We start from the raw sequence: 23449 nt of genomic DNA, 5'->3' as shown, positions 1-23449 counted from the left end.
TCTGACTTGGAATCATAGATGGGATCGTGGGGTATATCTAGAAAGGCAGCGTCGAAATTTATAAAGGCCTTTTCTTTTTTCTGTTTCACTTTCAGAACGAGCAATTTCTTCGGAGATTGTTCTGGAACAATCTACTGTCGTAAACTTTCCAGTCGATCCCTCTGTTTATCGATTTCGACGGCCATTATTTATAATGTCGAACCATACCCCTTTTACACGATGATACAGATCTCTCACAGTGGCGTAAAAATAGCAAACACAGTCGTACCTCGGCAGCTCGAACACCCCTATTTTCGCTCTGCGAAAAACAGAGATAGGAACTTATTTCACGTTATTGAGTTACTTCACTTCCGTAACTCGAAATGAAGGAAGCCCAATGTCTGCAAATTCAAAGAAGCCCCGCGTCTTTCTAAGCTGAAGTTTGATCGCATGTCTCTAAAATTCGAAGTAATTGGTGTACGCATATCTAGCAGATATCTGAGTGGACAAATTGAAATCATTATTTATAATGCACGAATAACTACGATCGTATAGCATGATAAAATTGATCAAAGTGTTAGAGTATATAAAATTGTAAATTTGTAAGTTTCTAACGAAGAGATCTGTTTCATTCGTACCGTAGTTTTAGATTAAAAACGATTAGCCACTTTCAATAATTGTAATGTTTATCATAAACTAAAAAAAATAATATAAATGTAAAGTAAAAGTAAATTATTATAAAATAAGAAGAACGCAGGTTACAAAGAATAAATTGTTAATATTATTCTGAACTGAAAAAAAAGAACGAAATATCTAGAACGAAAATAGCCACGTGCCATTTTTGTTTCGTGGACTAGTTTGTAGAACGTCGAGCCAGACAGACAAGAAAATTTAATCGATCAATCGAGCAGAGACAAGGTACAGAAGAGTGACAGTTTTGTTTCGAGGAAGCGAAAAAAAAAGCGAAGAAACAACACGTGAATTTCACGTTTTCACCCAGAAAAGTGTTAGTGAACGTCAGCAGCTAGGAAAAAATAACTATAATTATAAAATCTTCGAGGAACACTAAACGCATTTACAACTTTGATTCTTCCTAATTTAAAAAGATTTCTCTCTCAATTTTTTAAAAAATCCAAATTTAATTTATTATTACTGAGACACAAGAATTTTTCATCATTGCAAGTTTCGTACAAAAATCATACAATAAAACCATATAAAATAAACATTTCGTTCTCCTCGATTGAAAGAATTTCAATAGAAATATTCTTGAAAATTTCGAAGATGGCGAAGAACGTAATTGAACTGTTGCCAACGTAAAACCTAACGCACCAAGAGGCTCTATAAAATTGTGAGACCATTTGATAGGGTATAATTTGTTGTAAAAGACAGGTTTTCATCGAGCAAGCGTGAAATCTCGAACGATGAGCTCATGTGGTTGACGAAGGCGAAGGAATCCTATCCTACGTGTCGCTTTTGGCACAGAAAGGTTGGCATTACACGCGGCAACGAGGCGACGAAGGTCGCCATTACAGGGCCGACTGCATGTGTAAAATTAACTTTGATCCCCAATAGCCTCGCTTTACCCTTCTGTCTTCTCCTAACTTGTTTTATATATATATTTTAATAACAACGAAACCTGCATATCTTATCATACTTTTGATAAAAATGAAGAAAAAAGAATGTATAAAGAAAAAAGAAAAATATGAAAACTACCCAAACTTGGCATTTGCTTCTACCAAAATTATTATTCATCATTTTGTTCCATGCGTGTATAAAATTTTGGAACATTTCATTAAGTTTAATTCTCAGTAATCTGTTTACCATCTGTTTATTCCGTACTTTGGTAAAATTATCAGACCGCCCGCACCAGCGAATTAGCATTTCAAATTTCGAATCGATACAGGCCGCATCCAACTTACTACATGAAAGCGTTCCCGTCACCCGTGTTATCTGGCAATTCTTATCGATACACACGAAACGATAAACGTTCCAAACGTTTGGACATTACTCTTATCGAAACATCTGTGTTTATACCATTTAAAGTGGGTGTCCACTCTCCATTTTTGTTAACAGTACTTAGGCGTTATTAAAAATTCCGTGTGATCATGGGAAGTTTAGTTGAAAATTCATTGAGTGAATTCTGGCAGATACACGTGAGCACACACAATTAATTAAATATGTCTATTAAATAGATATCACTATGGAAATTAATTAAAATTCAGTTTCATATGTTTCATTGACCGGATCTGAATGGTCATTGATTCATTGTTATTGATTAAATTGCAATGATTAATTTCTATCACTTAAATAGTCAATGATGCACATTAAACCCTATTCAGCATGATTCTATTAATCCATTCTAGCTGAATATCATTTTCTGACCAAAACTGGTTAATGAAATTCTGTTAATCAAATTGTACTTGTACGTTTCAACTTGTCAATTTCTGCCGACCTGGTTCTAGTAATTATGTTTTGTAAGTTTACTTTCACTCATGTAGTTGTAACAGAATTCCATTTTCTAGTCTTAGGCTACTATGTTCATTTACTTTGACAATTGTTTCTTCGACTGTCATGAATTCAAATTAAATTAAATAAAATTACATCAGATTCCATTATTAAAATTGGGTCAGATTAAATTAGATTCCATTATTAGATTTTATTCTATTACATTTCATTTCTTGATCTTTTGCAGAAACATGTAGGAAATATATATTTGAATAGATTGAACAGATAAAGATACTTGAATAAATATAAGAACCATCCATATAATTATGATGATTCTAGCTTGTTAAAAAACTCTTTCGCCTTAAAGGAAACTTCACACTCAAGTATATTTCAGAAAGTTCTATATTTAATATTTAATCAATCATGTAAAAAGCAGTGCCAATGTTAATTTAAAATTATAACATTCAGTTATTAAAGGATCAAGTATTTAAATCATGAATTTGAAAATTGAGAAGTAGACTAAGATATTTCAGACTTGAATCACTAGTTCATGCATTAAAAGATAAAATATTAAATGTTAACACTGAATGTTCAAAATTCAAAGAATACTATTCAAGTTATATTCTGCATGTAATCAGAATTTAATTAATCACGTGATAGACAATGCCAGTATGATGAATTAAAATTCTAAAGAATTTGCATTCACACTTGTTTGCAGAAATTTTCAAAATTCCAGCCAAAAGAATTTAGGTTAAATGACACTGCGTTGTAGCAGTGTTTAATTAATTACGTAAAAATCAATATTTTGAAATTCCCCCCCAAAAAAAGAAAGAAATAAAGAAAAATCGCCTTTTGTTTAAAGAATGAAATCTACTTTAAAACAATCGGAGAAGATAAAGGAATGAAAGGAAAATAATTTGTACGGATCACTCACAGTGTGCGCGCCAAAAGCCTCGCAGCGTTCTATTTCGACGGGGAATATTTTGAAGCAGGATTTATCACAGCCACCGATTCTCCGCACGAAACATGAAAACCACCGTGAAAGTACTTGTCCGATGGACGGGAAAATTTCACGTAGTCGCAGATTTATGCCGGAATATCGATCAACGATAAACATCGCCGTTAAACGAATCGAGGGTTAGAACCCTTTGCTGCGGCTGCTTCCTGTCACGTGACAGAAACAAAAGGATAGTTTGGGCGGGCAGTTTAATTAGTTGAATGAAGTTTAAAGCATTACACGTGTCGGCCCGGATCGGAAACTGGGACTAGTATCGGCTTTTTAATGGCATACTGTCGAGCGGTTGCTCAATTTGTTGTTTGCTTTGTGCCAACAACTCCCTGCGAGTTTAATAATATTCTGAATAATAAATAGATCTAGATAACCTTTTAATTGCGTAAACACGGAATTATAAAACAGTGATACCTACACTTTTCATTTGTTTGTTTTATTAATTACGCTTCGCGAGCTGCTATTAACAATTTCATATGTTATAATGTTTAATTGTAATAATTTAATAATTTCATAATAAATCATAATGTTTTTATTGTTTCATTACCGGAAGCGTAAAATTATAATGAAGACCGTTCTGCATATCTGAGGGAATCCGTGGTTTATTGAATTGCAAATAAATGAACTGATGAATACGCAGCTGTAAGACCATCAGGACGAAGTTATTTACATTTTTACGTTTTTCATTGATGATACATAATCTTTTAATTAACTTGTTTGTTTTCAATTAATATATACCTTAATGATAATTAATATAATTTATTTTCAAGAATATATTTCTACTTCAATTAATTAAATTAAAATTTTCATTATGAAATGCTGCAGCTGCAAACATCTATTTCACTCCACTACCCGTATCAAAATTTAATTTAATTTTAATTCTCAATTTCGAATGAATAATTTAACAATCTAGTTAATACGAAATTATTAAGAAAGAACGAAACAACGAGGTATTGTTCGAAACTCTGCTGATTTCACGCAATACTGCCTTGAACCTCTCCCAGCGGATGTAATTTGTAAGAGAATCCCGCGGATGGCTCGCATAATGGAAGGTTCCATCGATATTTTCTGTCTCCGGTTACTGTTTCCGGTTTCTGTGCCACGTTGTTTCACTTGTCGATAATTGAAATCAGAATTATATCAAATATCGTACCGCGTCGATGGATTTCCCTGCTTGTACAATTCGATGAATTCTGACGAGCCGGGAATTCGATTTTAAATTTTCGACATCTCCCGCCACTGTCGCGTGTATGACGCGCCAATTCAATCGAGACAGTTTCGTCAGTTGTTTGTCCCTCCCTGGCCGGTGCGGGTCGCCGTGTTGAGCAAACGTTTCGAAATTCGAAAAGTTCTCGACGATTTCGATGAACTGCTTCGCGAAATTAAATTTCACGCGTATTGTGTGCCGTGTTTCCATTGTGCGCGAAGATTTTTGTTATTCATGACAGTTTTGTGTGTCAGGATACATTATTGCACGTGGCGTGAAATGGAGGTTAAGATGAAAAGGTACGCAAGAATCTGATATTTTTCTACATCAACACGTTGCCACCTTCTAATTAAACGATTTTGTTGCAACGTTTGTATTCAGTTCTCATTTCTCTAATGTTAAAATAATAGAGTATCGTTGAAAGTTGAGCTCAATCAAATGGAAAGAGAGACTCTGCGCGATTTTCAAATCTTTAAATCGTTTTGTAAATAAAAGATCTCTTTACTACGAAACGTGACGTTAAAAATATTATTTGTATGAACATTATTTCTACTTGTGTAATAGTGTTACATTTCTAATTAGAGGTTGGAATGACAAGATGATCGAAAGAGTATGTAATATTTTCCCACCTCGATTAGTACATTAATTATTCTAACCTAATTAAAAAGATAGAACAGATTATCTAATGAAATCTCTAGACGATAATATATAAAGATGTATTTAAAGTTTAGCATTTAGAAAAATTTCACGAGATCACGTTTAAAATTATTGAATAATAATTGGAGATTTGGCGGGAGATTTGAATTACGTTCCAGTCGCGTGAAATTAATTATCCATTTACATTAAGCTGACTGAAGTTGTCAGTTAATGAGAGTCAGTTCTAGAAAATTCGTTATCTAATTTCATAGTTGGTGTCTTGCATCACTCTGGTCGGCAATTTTGTCGTGCTTGTGCTTCGAAATTATGCTACAACGTGTGGTTGTGGTCCTCGCGCGTAACTTTCTTGACACGTTGCACTCAACGACCTAACGTTGCGCGACCTATAATATAACAATAAAAAGATGAGAATGCAATTAATATTCAATCGATTGCAATCGAAGCAGACAGGAAATGCCGGAGTGTCGTTTTCGCTATCCGTGCGATCCAACAATGTCCAATTCGATACGTAGTATACGTATATTGAAATAGCCCGGTGCATCTCATATAAAATTCAAAGAATCTGGAATGTATCAGACAATTTTAAAATTGTTCATCCTTTGGAAATATCTCCGCTATCATTCGCACATTCTCAGACGCACATAATCCATGGAATTCCGAGTTTATTAATACGTAATAGTTTTAGGAGTATTTCTGAAATTCTAGGCGGACTTCCAGGAATTTATTTCTGCGCGCGCGCAAGAAAAAAAGAAAATGCAAGATCGTTTGAAAATTTCATCAATTCTCTGAATGTATTTAGAAAAGCGTACAAAAATTCTACGAGGCGAGATTTCTGAAATTCTACAGTAAAGTACCATCTCATTTGAAGATTTTATCTAATATCTCTCTCAACCACTTATCGCTCAGATGCATTTGCGAGATTCCTCGCGATGAATTCCGACTTAAATTGGCGACAGTCGACGAACGACGGTTGGTAACGCTTATCGGAAAAAGCAGCCGGGGGATTCCTTGGCACCGCAGCTGTCTCAACGTGGGGGGAGGGAGAGAAAAAGCGCGGGATAATTGAGAGCAAGTGCTCCAATTATTTGGTCGTCGAATGGAACGGCTGGCTGGCTGCATTTTAATCCGATATTGTAACGTGATTTCCGAACTTTTCAGACGCGTTAAAGTGCCGTCTGATTTCACCCGTGTGTCGCATTACCGGTTTAATGAATTAGGTTTTGTTCGCTCAAACGGTCTTTGAAGTTCAACCACGCGCTGTTAAAAAGAATTTGGCCTGAATCAAGTAGAGCACTTCGACGAAAATAAATTGCCTCCAATTTATTATTATTCTGTAAATTTCTTCGAGTTTTGTAAAAAGAATCGGAAGCTTTTAACATGTAACACCGACTGATAACAGATCACAGCATTGCAAATACTTTGGTTTCTTGAAATTTCATGAAAATTGTGGAGAATATAAGAATGAAAACATATCAAGAGAATTTCTTTCCATAGCAGCAATGTTTAATAACAGAAATTAATTGAAAAATATTGCAAGTGAAATGGGTTACGACAACGCAATGCTGTTCCTCAAATGGGTTAGCATCTAAGAGAGAAAGTTTTTGATGTTAATTGCTGCTTTCTATTAAGGAAAATTACAAGCGTCTTCAATCCTTTTTAATATACTCGAAAGTGTACACTTTTGGAACTTAAATACGCAAAAATAATTTAAATAAAACATGCGGTTTCTTCTTGGGATTTAACGGAATTTCACTTTTACCTTAGCTCTTGCTACTTTTATTCGCGTTACAAGAGTCCTCTAACCAGACACATCTCACGCTGCCAATTTCTATCTTCTACAGATATTTTCAGCAAATCGATGACCCGATTAGGGTCATCAAAATTGTAGAGGGAATACTGGTAGAATTACGATGGAGATCAGAAGTAGCATTTGAATAAGTCTTTTAAAATTCTGGAAAATGTGAAAGCCATCGCGAGGTGACGAAATCAGCAATTAACAGGAAACAAGGTGAATCCTTGTGAACGAGTGGCTTCGTCGTAGTTGAAGGGAAAAGGAGGAGGAGCGACGACAAAAGAGAAGCAGGGCCACGGTATTGGTGATTTATCAAGTCTGAGAGGGTTTCTTTGTAAAGGCAGAATAGAAAAATCGCGAGGTTCTCGATGCCTGACCCGCTTACGTCTATTGGTATCGAAACCGAAGGCAAAAATCGTGATATACTCGTCGCGGTAGAATTTATCGTGTTTGACGAGTCAGGCTTCTAAGAAGATGGATCCTCTCTCGAGAGATCAGAGTTAGTAATTTTGGCAGACGTTATTAAGCTGCATTCTCATCAACAAACAAGGACAATTTCACGTCTCAGTCTAGTTGAATTAATTGAATCTTGTTTTTATATGAGTCACTCTAATCATAATTAGGTAACTCTTCTGAAGTTAATCCGAGCTAACTCAGGATCTGACGAGCATCTCCCAAATTTGTCAGTGATACTGTCTCTATAACCGATGGCTATAGGTTGGCTCAGGCTCGCAGTTTATCAAGCTAGAATTAGAATCTTCCTCCCTGAGTCAGATTATGTTTCAGCAACAAGTAGCTCAATACGTAAACCACTGCAATAAGGAAACCTGGCTGGTTGAACAGAATTTATGTGTATCTCAGTGATCGTGTTGTGGGAAAGTTCAAAATTCAGTGTGATTTATGTTGTCTCTGCAACTTGTTGGACAGGTTATGTTAGGCGCGTAATCCATCAGAATAAAAGAGCAGCATCTGGACGTTTAGATTGATTGATGGATCGACTTTTCTGTAGTGATGCAATTTTTTTGTTTTTTATAGAGAAGACAGATGGACAAATTTTTTTCAGTGACTATGCATTTATGCTCTAATCTATTGGTAATCGATGGAGGAGAGGTGTTTCCATATCTGCTTGCAGAGAAATCTAAAGTTATGGATGTTAGATGGAGATGAAGATACATGACCGAAGAATAAAAGTAAAGTTTCGTTCATAAAGAGTTATATTTCACGCCGAGGTTATAGATGACTGGAGATAGTGATTTTCAAATAAAGTCGAATATGCGATCAATTCAATACATCTCCGTTCATTCTGTACAAGAACCATTGAAATTATGTTCAAATCACTGAGGATTATTTACATCGCGACGTCTCTGTTCCAGTCGTGGAAATAAGAAGAAGTTCCCTCGTCTTTATTCAGAAAACGCTGAATAAGTCGTTTACCTTGTAAACAGAACGCTTCTCGTTCCGTGGAACAAACAGGCGAGCCTTAACCAAGTTAAAACGGAACTTCGTAAATAATTCATGCGCCGTTGCCGTGGCGCGGCGATTATTTAAATAAATACTGAATTGAACTGCAGCCTGGAGGAATGAAAATATCGTTGAAAATATCCTTTAAAGGGGATCTACTTTACAATCGGGGAACACGTTCTTGATCCGGAGTGGGTCAAAGCAAACTGCGAAACAATGCACGAAAACGTGCATTGAGAATCGTGAATATTATGCTAAAAAGGACGTACTTGAATGTTCTATTCTTGCAGAGACCAGGAATCCCTAGGTTGGAACGTTGGAACGAGCAACGCTAAAGCAAAAGTATAGCGGTGCCGTTAGCTGTATCAAGATTTAGAATGTTATATAGGGACACGGTATGACTAACGAGTGAGGTAGTCGAGCCAGTAATAGGCCTCTCCAAATAGTTGACATTGTTGAAATCGGCAGGGAGAGAGTCTAACCCTGAGATGACGATTGTCAGCCCATTTTACCGGGGATTCTAACGACAGATTGTAACGATTCGTTGTAAATCAACGTCTATTTAAAATTGAGAATCACTTTTCACCGAAGAGTGAAAAACTACTCACAATCAGTATCATTGTCACGCATTTTTAAACCCCACTGACAACTCGTGTTCTTTGTTACAGGCCAACAGCCGCTATCGACCAATTGGCGGCCGAATCTCCAATAAATACGCACGCACGTTGAACGACCGATTTGCCAGGCTGAAGGGAAACTGCTGCCACGTCGCCACGGAGGAGAAAAGGAACGTAACGGCCGTAGAGACATCGAGGGTGGCTCGCGTGCCAAGAAGATGCGACTGTTCGCGTGGCCTGGCAGCGTGACTCGCGGCGGACTCATAAACGATGAATTGGCGGGCAGCGATGTTGGCTCGGCCGAGAAACGCGGCAGCAGCAGGAGCAGCAGCGGAGGAGGCAGCAGCCACGGTAGCCAGCGAATCGGCAGATTGGACACGCGATCGGTCGAACGACACACCATCGGCTGGGCATGTACGTCATCTACCCGGCAGACGAGCTGTTGCGTATCTATGAGAACCCAGACGGTGACCCTAGTTCAGTGTTGACCGGGGATCGTCGGCCGAGTTGTCAGGTGACCGTGATCGCTGTCAACGAGAGAAACGACCGCCCACGAGGGCAAGACAGCAACAAGAGGCGAAAGGAGAGGCGAAGGGAACGAGGAGGCCACACGCGTAGAAGAAGGGCGAGCCGTAACGAGATATCGCGTAGCCACGAGCAACCGAAGAAGAGTACTCGCCCGGAGCAACACGCCAGGACTATGCAAAACAGTCGTGTCGGCGCCGGCGAGGATGCCGCTAATCCTCTCAAGGACCTCATACAGCCAGGGCTCAATGAGCCGCTCAAACAGCACAATGCCGCCACGCTCAAGCTCGTGCAGACTGGTGAGTGCTTTACTTCCATTTCCAGCTTCTCCTCTTTTTTTTTTTTTTTTTTTTTCATTCTTTAACGGGACCTGGCGCGTTTATGGCGTCGTGAAAGTACCTAGAAACGACGAGCGATTGAGAGCTAGGGCAGATCGACCTCGGCGAGTTTACACGCTGAATTTTTTTAATTCTGAAAGTACGCTGTAAGCTTACGTTTTAGTAATTTTTGACTTTCACAGGCTAGGTTTGTAAATCGAGATGTTTTGTTAATTTTGCTATCTTTCCCCCCCTTTTTGTTTAATTGGTTACAGGGTGGATTACTGTAGATTGGGTTTGACAAAATTTAAGGGCATATCTCTGTTTTTCGAAAAGTGTTTTAATACTCCTTCCTTTGCGATAAATTGAAAATTTTAGTTATTCAATTATTCAGCAGTTGATTATGTAGTGGGATTTTTGATTATGTACTAAAAACTTAACGCATAGTATATTCTTCTTTAATAATAGTGTATATTACTACAACTTCTGTAATATTAAAAATTCCCTAATATTAAAAATATTCCTAATATAATTCCAACGCAACGCATTTGGATTAAAATTGAGTTAATGAAAGTCATGCCTTTCTCGATCCTCATCACAAACTTATTTATTTACTCTGTTCGCAACACGATAAGAATGCAAAAGACGAGATAACGGCGTTCATGGCGTATTGTGAATTATTAATGTAGAAGAAAATACAGTCAGGAGAGATACATTTGCCACCGCAGACGATGCATAATGCATTCAAACTTGGCTTAAGGTCAAGACTAATACCCATTAAAAGTTCAACAGCCAACAAATAACAACAACAATTAGGATCGTAATCTCAATTTGCAGCTACACTCGAAATTATAACTTTTGATCACTCTTGGGTTTTTATTGAAACGAAGTGGATCTTATGAGCGGGTTAATTAAAGTTTCAGAAGTTAATTAGAGCTGAAATTGCATCTAATAAGTTTATAGGAGATTGCAAAATGGAATGTAACAGTGGATTATGCATCCAGCCACTGTAGACGCTATGCAAGAATGCATTTACTTCTTCAAATATTCCGTTGTTTCCGTAGTACAGAATATTAGGTTTCGCAGGCGAGCTCGTGACACGAAATACTTTTCAGCGGAACTCGCCAAAGTAATTTGCCTATAGTGATCTGATTCCATATTTGAATATGTATGCATAATTTTGCTGCATGGTACCCACCCTGAGGGAAGAAATGCCAAAGTCACAGTTTTATTTTGAGTTTAGGGGGGTTACTTCACGAGCCTAACAACGGATATAATCTCAATGTGCAATTACTGTTATAGTATATATATGTTGCAAATTAAATTTTTGTAAAAAACAAAGATATTACATCGTATCCTACAATACAAATTATATCCACGTTCGAGAACTTATTTTAGTTGAAATTTAGTCAGTCGAACCTGTTCTAAACAGAACAGAACAGAACAGAAACTCAGCCCTGTTTTAGTCTGGTGAAACTCAAATGGGTCGAATATCATCGAAGCAAAATAATTACGTTTAACAAATTTTCTCTACCAAGCAACAAACTTAACGTTCTTCTTACGTTATAAAACTGTCATACAAGCATTTCATTATCTTGTTACTCGAACGTGAGTAACGTGATTATACGTGGCACGATCAAAGGAAACCAACCCCTTATACACTTGTGCATGCACCTTTCCGTGTTTGAAGGCTGTTTTCCTTCGTATTTAGTGGTAGAACAGAGTTGTACGTTGTACTTGACATTGTTCGTTATCGTCTTGAGCTACTACACCATAGAACCCCATGACGTATACGAGGATTTCGTGTTCTGGGATTGTAATTCACATCAGGACTGCCCTAAACGCAGGACTGCCTATTTGAAGTGCAAACTAGTCCCGAGGGATGTATTTCGTTCGTAATTAAATTTGTTAACTTTGAATTTCTTTCTTTTTTCTTTTTGTTAAAGGTACATATCTATGATCTTAGATTTCAAGTTCCCTAGATTCGTAATCAAATTTGCCAAATTGATTTGGGATTCTTTCCTTCTGTCAGACACGAACTTAAAAGTTTTAGTTACTTCTCTACATTCGTGAGCAAATTTATCAAATTTTTATAAGTTTCTTTTCTCTTCCTTAGCTTCGGTGTACAAACTTAAAAGTTTTTCTACCTCGAGCAACATTTTCTTTATTTCTTTGAAGTTCTGGAAAATGACGAATTAGTCTGAGTCTTACTGCTTAACTCTCGGAATGTTTCCAATTGGGAAATTCAGTGTTGCCAATGTTGCGTTAAGGATTAATGGCAGACATTTTTAACTGGCACCAGAAACGACGTTAGCGAGAAAGGTACAAACTCGTATCTTTACACGAGCAAATTATTAAAGTTTCTTCGTTAAAAAAAAAAGTTGCGAAAACTTATACTTCTCGAATCTGAACTCAATGTGAAATTATTTGACGTGTCAAGAAAAATAATTACAGTATCTGCACGATCGTATAAAAAGATACATAATCTCGGGAACGAACGTCCGCACCCTCTCATTATGAATTTGAAAATTGACACAATCTGAATCTGCAAATGATTGCGCAACACCATTATTGTTAATTCAATCCATTTACTTCCCTTTCGATGAATACATTAAATACGATTAATTCGCAGTTAGTAGCTTTTGATCGCAATTTAATTCTCAGACTAGTATCCGTGTATTCAGCAGTACCAACATTGTGGAACGATCGATGGAAAATATTTCAATCGCTGCTAAATAAAAAAAAAAAAAAAAAAAGAGTAAATTTCGTAATGTGATTACTGAAGCGTAAAGCTGAATTATAAAGAGTCAACGTTCAAAATTCTGATTTTGCCAGCGAAACGTTTCGAATGATACGACCTCGAATGTGCGTAAAATACGTAGAAAGATGAAAATTTATAATCTCCGGAACGATCTCAATTATCATATAGAGTATACTCGTGCGTCCAGTGTTGCCAACATCGTGTCATGATCGATGAGAGCCATTTTAACTAACGCTAGATATAAAAGAGTCTGCGAACGCGAGAGAGATGAGGAACGTCGACCAGTTTGGCATCGGTTCCACTGAACCCGTTTCTAGATCGTCGACGTTTCTCGACGATTATATTCCAGCGATCTTAACGTCCGTTGTAAAGGAAGTTTCGTGGAAAACACGTTGGCATGGAAACTGTCTCCGCGATGGCGGCATCGGAGTTCAAAGTCCGGGGAACTGGTGCCCTTCCAGCGAGCCTGGATAAAGTCCACGTGAAATATGGAACACGCGAAACCACTCTGCGGTCAACAAAAATTGAATATTCCATGAATCCAGCCATCTGTATCAATTCCGCATTTCCGCAAGAACCGACCTGCGAAACATCGAATTTGCAAAATAATTCTACAACTATTTGTATTATACGTCAGAATCGTATTTTATTAAAAAAAGATATATATATATATATATATAGTACGTTAAACGATGGATTCTGTCACGAAGAACCAACCAAACGGAAGTTCGTAATTGTATTAAAATTGCAGTTTCTTTTTTTACGAAAAAGAAAAAAAGAAGAAAGAATAAATTACATCTGCGGAAAACATTTTCCACGAAAATTTAGGTTTTTATCCATCATGCATAATTCAGAAACCAGAATAATTCCAGAACTCGGACAATATTTTCCCCCGGAATATTCCGATTCCCTTTTTTTTCTCTCAGCTTTCCAACCCGGAGGTACGTCTCACAAAGGAAAAATCGCGGGATTTCGACGCGAAAAGGATATCCCTTTGCCAGGTGGTTCCTCTGTTCCGAAGAGAAAAAGAACAGATGGAGTCGGCTAAGAGCGGTGGATGGAAAAAAAAAAAAGAAAAGAAAAGAAAGAGAAAAGAAACGTGATTTTCGGTGGCCCGCGTGTGCCGCGCAAAAATAACTCGACACGATGACATAATTATAAGTTATCGCTGCCATAAAACGTCGTACACGTGCTTCGCGAAACGACGCGCTGAATCGTCTGGCAAATTTCTCTCCCCCATTTATAAATTCCCCAGCCGTTGTTATCGCGTCTTGAATGACGGTGTTCCTCCTTGGTTCTTTCTTCACCTGTTAGGGGGAAAGCACTATACAAGCAATCACGATCCGTCTGATCGACGTCTGGATCAGTCTGCGAAGCTTATTAAAGGAATTAGCAAACACATGTTGCCGAGTTACCTCGAGTTGGCCTCGATCGTGTTACTGAAGATGCCGCCTTTTGTTCTCTTTGTAACTGTGTTGTGGAAGCACTCGCGCGAGAAAAATATTGAATGAACAAACAGCTTTGAGAAGGGGCTGATGCGGCTGAAAGGGAAAATGAGAATTGACACAGCATAACACACGCGCGGAGATAAAAATGATCGTGATCAACTCATCGTCAATACTCAATCATGATTCCCGACACGGAAACAAATTGTACATTAAACGACGGATTACTGACAATAATGAAGAGAAGCAGTGCAACGGACACCTGATACCGCAGGAATGAAATTGGACTGCGCGTGTCAGCTTGCAAACAAAGTTCATGCCAAACCAGCAATGTCTCCTCTGTTAAACAAACCGTTACTGTCCATTTCACGCGCAACGCGAAACAATAAAACCTCGAGCTCTCAAGAGCTTGCGCCAAACCGAAGAACCACCGAGAAGATTCATTATTCGTCGAGGCAGGAAATTTCAAGCGGAGGGTCATCGAACTCGAAATCGCAACCGAAACTCGTTTCGTTCTTTCTTCTCCTTCTTCTTTTTCTTTTTTCTTCGCGGTATTTTTTGGAGTGTGAGGATGTTTGCACTGCGCTTGGCGGCGCACTCTTTCACGGCTAGCCTGTTTCCCTTGTGGCCAATCACGCCGGTACGAAGCGATGATTAATTATATGGGGCCAGAGCCAAGGGTTTGCCACTTCTGTTAGGAAGTATTTCCGTCATCGGTCTCTGTCCCGTACGATTTTATCGCGTCCCAGCCTCGAAAGCTCTACGGTCACAGACCGTGCGATCTGATTAACGTTTCGTCCACGATCACGGGATAATAAATTTGCCAATTGTTTGAAGCGGGGGAAAAGTTTCCCCAATGGATTTTTTAAAAATACGTTTCTAATCTTAAGATTCTTTAAAAAATATTCGAACGTTAATTATTTGGAACTTTAAGGATCCGATTATGATCGGCAGATGCATATGCTGGTTTCCAATGTTTTCTCGAACCTCCGTGTACGTAATTCTCTCAGATTGTTATCTGCTCGCTGCGAACAAAGAGAGCGAATTTTATTATAGCGCCGCACGCATCTTGAAACGTGATCTCGAATACGTGTCTTTTAAAATCGTGGCCACAGAACAGTGGCGATAATTATCCGCGATATAAACGACGTGTCACCATGTGTCCCGGTGACACAAATGTCGCGTCACGCGACCGACAGTCCACTTTTCTCGAGCAGTCGCCATTATCGTTCTCCTTTTTTTTTTTCTTTTTTTTCCCCTCCCTCTTCCTACTTTCTTTTCCTTTCTCGCACGTAGCGCGTGCGCTCGCTTCGTTTTGCAACGACTTTTTTCTCCTTGCTTGATGACGCGAGTAGTAGGGCCGTTAGTTGATTGGCTGCAACCCGGAACAATCGGGATTTTGTAAATTGGGATCATCCGGCTCTGTCGTCGTCGTGTCGCGGAGATACAACCGTGTGCGGAAATATCTAGAACACAGCATCAGAATAGAGAATTTGGTAAATTGCAAAATAGACGAAAATAAACGGTACTTTGACAAAAACATGTAATCTAATATTTATAATAATATAAATATATAATCTGATACTTATAAAAATATAAATATATAATCTGACATTTATAACAATATAAATATATAATCTGACACTTATAATAATATAAATATATAATCTGATACTTATAATAATATAAATATATAATCTGATACTTATAAAAATATAAATATATAATCTGACATTTATAATAATATAAATATATAATCTGATATTTATAATAATATAAATATATTATCTGATATTTATAATAATATAAATATATAATCTAAATTTTATAAATGTTATTCGATTGGATTATAAATATATAATCTAATTTTGTCAAAAATACATAAAATATCCAATGTAGATATAGATGGTACAATTATAACAATAAATTATTGCAAATAATGCAAGTATAACAAAAAATTATAGGGTGCGTAAAAATATTTCTTATAAAAAAAAAAAAATGGATGTCAACGTAGAAAAAAAAACATATACAAACGTACTTTCTCAAAATACAACATTTGTGGGAAAGTGAAATATTGGAATAAAATAATCTGTAAAAGTTATGCTGTAAACAGAGAGACGTATATATATCAGGCAATAAATTACCTGTCCGTGGCACTCGTCGTAAATGTGGCAGTAAACACGTCAGAATGAAATTGTTGAATTGCAGGGCAAACAATTCTTTCGAGTGCACATTCTTTGTGAAACTTACTCGTGCACGTAATGAATACACCGTTATCTGCTTAATTATCGCATTCTTGCTCCTTTAATCGACAGTTTTATCGATCTCCGCCAGCTTCTGGTAGAAATGAAACGCAACTTCTTTTTTTTTTTAATAACGCGAGAAACAACGAAGGAATATGAAATTTTCTTTGAGCGTAGCTCGATGTAAATAGTTATTTGATACATAAAAACGTAGCATTTTCCCATAAGAATTTAAGAGATTGAAACTTCGATAATAGCAGGGAAATGAGAAGCTTTGCGTTTTGCAAAGAGACAAGACAAAACCTGGCAATTAGATGAATTAATTAACCGAGCACCGTTTAATACGCTTGTACCGATCCGACTTTATAATTCCGTCGCGAAACTTACAAAAAGTAATTTAATATTTTCCCTTTTGAGCCAGTTTAAAGGATAAAACGGTTATCATTTGATGAAAAGGAAGGATAATATTTCGCGTAATAACAGCTTTGGAATGTTACCTTTTTGTTCGACAGTAATATTTTCCATCCTCGGCACTTTTCATAGACCGGGTGGATCGAAAATTGCTGGAGAAAAACAATCTCCGATATAGAATTAAAATTCAGCGTTTTAAATGTAAAAAAAGAAATCATTTTATCCGTCACGTAACATTACACATCCTTCTCTGTACCTGTTTCAAAAATAAATATCAAATCGTAATATCTTCCATATCTTTCGAATATTATACCGCGGCAATTTAGGTAGTAAATAGTAACTAGCAAAAAGATTATGAACGACGCGACGAGCTCGTATTTAAAAAAAAAAAAAAAAAAAAAAGAGAGAGTCACGAAATTGGCTCGAGTTGTTTGCCCTCACGATCCGCGGATGCTTGGCAAGCGCTCCACTTCCTCTCGTATATTTCATTCCCCAACTGTGTATCCTAACCGTGCGTCTTGGAAATCAGTATCTTCCCAATCTCATCTACAGCCACCATCAAAAACTCTCCCCGGTTCGATCAACCCGGTTCGTGAACGTTTATCTGGGCGTGAAAGCGTTAGGGGGGCGAAGAAAAACCAGTGGTGGCGCGACGATCGCGCGAGATAAGCATGGAATTTGGAGCACGCAGAGGGCGGCAGGATCGCGATGGGCATGAAATTCAATGATTACAAACCGCGACCCAACGATCGTTCATCGAGAAACCAATTTTAACTCTGGAATCGGTTGCGGCGAAACGTGTCGGGGATTCGTCAACCGAGTCACCCTTTGAACGAACCGTGGCTGGTAATCGAATTTCGGTCTGACATGACCGATTTCGTCCGCCCTCGGCGAGCAGCGAAATGAGGCGGGCAGATCGAGTTTTTCCAGCGGGGAAGGGAGGATGGGAAACCGGAACGTCGAGGCAACGGCGGGTTTATTCGATGTCTTCCTCCCGTGGAAACGAATTCTCCTCGGAGCATTTCGTAAGATCACATCCAAGACCTCGTTACCGCGGTATAAATAGAGTCTTCCTGCTGGCGTGGATTCAGTTAAACAGCCGCGGAGAGTGGCGGTCGCGGCGGGTCCAAACAATCTTCAGGCTGTCACGTGTGCTGACCTGGATGCTTATTCAGATCATTGGCGCCGGATTGTTGCTTTCAACCCGGGTTCCGCCTGCGACGTACATACCTGTTTTCTTCTTCCGTTTGTCCCTCAACCGTACGAAAGATGGGACAAAGGAGTCTTTGTAGCTTGACGGATCGAAATTTGTCAACTTGGGGGGGGGAGTTCGATAGACAATTATTAAATTTAAAAAATTGTAATTAAAGAAAATAATTTGATCATTAATTTAAAATTAACAGAATAAATTACCTTGGAGATAACAGTGTTATATTTTTTTTTATAGATCTTATAAAAAAAAATGTTTACGACCACGATGTTGAATTGAGATCAATTTTAAATGTAGAGGTTTTTTAATTATGTCCCAAAGTTTAGCCTTGTCATGGTACGTAGGGATAATGTAGTTTAGAAATTTGATAGGGAACTTCATCTAAGTGGTTTTCTTTTTTAATTCTATCCTCCTCTTCAATGCTATGATTTGTGAATCTGATACTTTTGATACCTTGCCTTTGTACCTGTGCGAGAGAAATGTGAGAACAGTATCGATACGCGAGAGATAAGGGAAACCTGTTCCAAGAGAGAACTGGAATAATTTTTGTCGCCGTAGAGAAATGATTTTTAATTCAAAGCAAAGTTCTGACTGTCTCTGTGCCTGTCGAGCTACTGAGATGGTCTGGATTTAGACTAAGCCTAAATTAGGGTTAGCATGTCCATATTAAGCTCATGTAGCTTAAAAATAGACTTAGACTTGAACTTTTAGTTAAACTAAATTAACAAAAAAAAAAAAAAAAAAATAAGAAAGAAAATAATTTGTCTTCGTACAAAGGCCTAGAATGAAGCCTAAATTTGTGAAATGAAATTAGTCTAAATTAAATTTCGATATTCACAATTCTGTGGTTTCAATTGAAACCCCGACTCTAGTCAATATACCACGATGAACGCTTTCCTGTTCTGTTGCACACGAAAGTGTCACAATGTAATTTAAGCGGTATGTAAAGATGCACGAGATCCCCTCTCCCCGCATCAAAGCCAATGTTTACTGCTTCCGATATCAGAAAATTCATTCGGCTCGCTTGAAGCGAGCGGGATTTGCAGCGAAAGCCAGGCTGAGATCAGGCATAATTTTGCCGACTGGCGAGAGGGTGTTCCCATGGTTTATTACGAGGTGGAACGCCCGAAAATCGGGGAACGGCTTCGAGAACGTTAAATCCGTGAGAGGGCATACTTGCGAGGATACTCGAGCGGCATAAAATGTTGAACGAGCCGCGGGAAACAGGTTATACTGGATGTTTCAAGCTCGGAGATCTTCGAGATCGGTTTGACGTGGAAAAAAATTGTTTCAATGGCACGGTATGGTTGATGCATATCTGCGTTAATCTTGCGCACTTTTATACGTTGGATGCATTCAGATGGAAATTTCCATTTCCAAATGGAAAGTACGATCTTGCTCTTTTTTCCTTTCCAAGCTCCTCCACACTTTTGCACACATGTGTGCTGACAGGATTTTTCCTCGTTTTTGAATCAATATGAAGATAGTTTGCGCCTCAATTTACGGATTTGTCATTAACTTTCTGAAGTGCACTTAATTTTTGAAACACTCTGCGACATTTTGACGAGGATTGCAATGACGAGGATTCGTCGGAATATCTGGTTTGGAAATTCATTTTCTCGTCAGAGGTTAGGTTTTCCTTCGTTTCCTTCGAATTACAGCCACGTGGCCGAGATTAATTTCCACTTGCGCAAAACATTAACAAGATCGCGAGCAATTCACTCGTGTTTCAGCCCCTCTCAAAAACCTGTGTTCCGCTCAGCGCTGTGATACACACGTCTAATTACTCCCGAGAGAGCGTGTATGCAAAATTAGCGATAGCATCGTTGGCTACATTACCCACGGTGGTTAATGGAACTGTGCATAAAGACCATACGACGTTGTTATTATTATAAAGTTCACTTTAATTAAGCGTCGAGTGTTGCAGAAAGTTGAAGTAGACGCGTGTAACGCTGGAATGCACGGTAAATAAAAGTCTCGAGAGAGAGAGAGAGAGAGAGAGAGAGACCTTTTGTCGTCTGTTGGGATCTTTTAGGATTATTCTGAGTGCCCGGAGAAGTCTCTTGAGAACATTTGAAAGTCTCTCGGGGTTATTTGAGGTCTTTCATTTAGGAATCCCTTGGAGTCTCCTAATCTTATCCGAGGTTGTTTGACGTATTTTCGTGTTTTTCAGGGCCGTTTCGTCTCGTTTAGAATTCCTCGGGATCATTTAGAATCTCTGATTGTAATTTTCTCGCAAAGTGATTTGCTTCTGGAGTATTGGAAGTTGTTTACGATTTTTCAGTAATCATTTGTGATCATTTAGGATCTCCTGTAGTTTCTGTCAGTGTTCAGTGTTTGATCCTTTTAAGTAAAATCCAAATTTGGTCAATTCTCTCTGATACTTCCGGAACTATTTACCTAATCTCTGAGCAAAGGCTGAGTGGATCGGTGGAATCACAAAAGTAGGATAAAAGAAAAGCCAACACTATAGATCAAGATGCGAAGCTACAAGTCACAGAGTTGGGATCACCGAGTGAACTGATTCCTGGCAACTAAGAGTAGCCACTTGAGGAAGCTTCAAATAGATCCCTGGCCAGACGTAGATCACAGAGAAGATTTCGAATAGAACAACATGGAATGTACAGGAATTTACACATCACAACATCATTAACCTGTTAATTGGGCAACCACTCGACCAGACGCTCTTGTTACAAGCAAATCTTCGTCCAATATTGAGAGAGAGAGCAACAAAAACGGATTCGCTTGTACCAGCCATGTGCAAAACAAGGTGTTTTTAATAAAAGATTCTTTTGAACGTGCAACGAAGGATTCTGCTTTTTAAACGAAAACACCTTCAACGGAAGCACCAGAAAGATTTAAATTTAGCATGGAAAGTTTGAGAAGCAAAGTAACTTGGGTAGTTTGTGTTGGGCAATTTTGATTGTGTAAATTAATGAGGGCTGGGCTTACAAAGTTCCTGAATTAACAAGGAAAAATTGCAGCCAGTGTAGTTACTCTCAAAGATCGATCAATAAAACCTAAGTTAGTCAGTGAACATGTCTGGCTGTTGTACAACAGATTATCAAGCAACAAGCGCATAAATCATATTGGGCACCTAAATCGTATCAGATGTTACCTGCAGAGGTTGTTCAATGACACAGAATCAGCTAATCCTAATCGGCTAACGTAGTTTCTAAAATAAATTTAGCGTTTCATTATGCCAGCCACTTCCAACAATTGATACAAGCACACCGAACGATCAGACAACGAAACACGACACATAAATCATGTGTCACGTAGTATAAAGCTGTTGCCAGGGACGAGTAGATACCAAGCGGACATCTAACAACACGTACAATAAACACCGGTGACACTAGCCATCAAGACTAGCCCTCATCCTCCAACGTTTCTCAAAGTTAGGCACGAAAATCACGTTACACGTTCTAATCCTATCTAAACTCGGCCATAGCACGAACGAGCAACCAGATCGAACGAGGGAGGGAGCCGTGTGCACTTCCTGAAACCTGGCACCGACCCCGGTTCACCGGTGCCAAGGTCGTCTCGATCGTGGCTCGCCAACGAGAAAGAAAGAGAGAAAGACCCCGAGACGAAAGACCATCGTCCTCCATCAAGGTTCTCTCTCTCTCTCTCTCTCTCTCTCTCTCTCTCTCTCTTCCTCTTCTATCGAAAGGAGGGAAAGGAGCGAGACACACAGGTCGTCGACTGTGTCCAGGTGGTCCGGAAGGTTAACGGGCTCGCACAGGAAACACCGGTGCAGGTTATATTTAATAAAGGAGTCTGGTTGCCACGGTAACTGCGAGGTGAACGAGCGCGGTATTGATTCAGCCCACCTGAATTCAGGTCAGCCCCTGAAACACCTTCTGCCCCGTGTTACAGCGCGAGGGAGAGAGGCCACCGGTCCGTTTCCGTTGCGTTCACCCGAGCCTACCGGCGCTGTTGAATTTTTCCCTCCGACCTTCGCCTAGTCGCTCTTCCCCCTCCCCATTCGCTCCTCGCCACTCATGCCATCCCCACCATTTGTACGCGCGAGACACGCGACCGTCATGCATTATGGATGTAGTCCATCTTGATAGGGAGCCCGCGCGGCTCACGGCTGCTTCCCTAGCTCCCCGTTTGTCCCTAGACGTGGGATTAAGACGAATTCTACATTGAATTCAAAAAAGAAAAGAAATGTTGAAGAGAGGACTCCTGAAAAGAGGATCTGAGAATGTTCGATTAAAATTATTTCCCTGATGTAAAGAAACGTCAGAGCGTCGCTGTGGTTGTGTTGGATCACCTGGACCGAGATAACCATCGAAAATGGATCAAGAGTACGAAATGAGTGTTTGCTTAGTTTACTTGCCTCATTTGACTTTTTCAGCAGTTGGTTACAGCGACCTCTTTTTGGGGCAATTACGGTGGCGCTCGCGTTAGAAACACACAGGCTGATACTGTCATTCGTGCTTGATATATAGCTTTCTTGAGATCAGCGACATAACTCGAAGAGAAATAACTCTGTCTGGTGTTTTGAAAAATTCCTTCACTCCTCGGGTTCAGTGAAACTATAAATTTAAAAGAATTTCGATTCTTTCACAGCTCAAGTCAGACGAAACTCGAAACAAGCTCGTTCCGAGGTTTCGAAAGGCAACACTGGCACGAAATGAACACGCTCTGCAAGTGTACTTGCCGAAGCGCTTTCATCTCTGAGTGCTGTTCGAAACCGACGAAACGAAACTTGATCCCATCCTTAACCGTCATTTAACTTGCGTTGCTAGTTAAACAACGATTCGACGTTGAAGGCGTCTTGATCGCCTCGATGAGAGATAGAGAGGAGAAGCTATCGGATGTCACAAACGTTTTCGCTGACACGGTGAGGACGATAATGGGTGAGGAGGGCAACCAAGCCTGGTGACAGCAATTAAACGAAATTTATCCGTTGCACGCTCGTCCGGATGTTTTCCGCGATCGATTTCATCCGCTTCGACTGGTCGGTTTCATCGGTTCGTGAAACGTATCAAAGGATTATTGGAGCGTTGGAAAAGTTCGCGAGAGTATCGCGATACCGCGCATTAAACGAATTAATGTCGACCGGTTTAAAAATCCGCGTATGCTCGAGTAATTTCGTTCCGCGGAGAGCTGGCCATTATTCTTCTGCGGTACGTGCCTTTTTCTTCAAAGGGGCGGGGGAAGGAAAAGTGACGCGGCGCTGCTCGAATCCGCGTGAAACGCGTACACTCTAAAAACACCTGTATTCATCCGAAAGTAAATTTAACGTCGGACAGAGAAAAGGATTTTGATGATCCTTCAGGGGATTTCTATTGAGAAAACACCGCGGGTTAAGCGTAAGGAAATTTGACGTGAAAAAGACGTGGTCTTTCAGCAAAAAAA

General features: G+C 39.1%; 1 protein-coding gene across 4 annotated transcripts in view; it reads left to right on the top strand.

The window, feature by feature from the left end:
* The window catches only part of LOC122535741, a 73680-nt gene that overhangs the window by 10205 nt on the left and 40026 nt on the right, over positions 1-23449 (top strand). For 3 of the 4 annotated variants that reach the window (XM_043667525.1, XM_043667526.1, XM_043667523.1), the window contains exon 2: positions 9219-9991. In XM_043667525.1, the coding sequence (XP_043523460.1) occupies positions 9580-9991 (412 nt within the window). In that variant the 5' untranslated portion in view covers positions 9219-9579. Of the gene's footprint in view, positions 1-4786; positions 4940-9218; positions 9992-23449 lie in introns of those variants that run through there. The other variant, XM_043667524.1, reaches the window with a different exon arrangement.

This window comes from Frieseomelitta varia, unplaced genomic scaffold (genome assembly GCF_011392965.1).
Source record: "Frieseomelitta varia isolate USP_RPSP 00005682 unplaced genomic scaffold, Fvar_1.2 scaffold_759, whole genome shotgun sequence".
Taxonomy (NCBI): Eukaryota; Metazoa; Arthropoda; class Insecta; order Hymenoptera; family Apidae; genus Frieseomelitta; species Frieseomelitta varia.
Note: the sequence above shows the minus strand (reverse complement) of the source record. Positions and strands in the feature narration are given on the sequence as shown.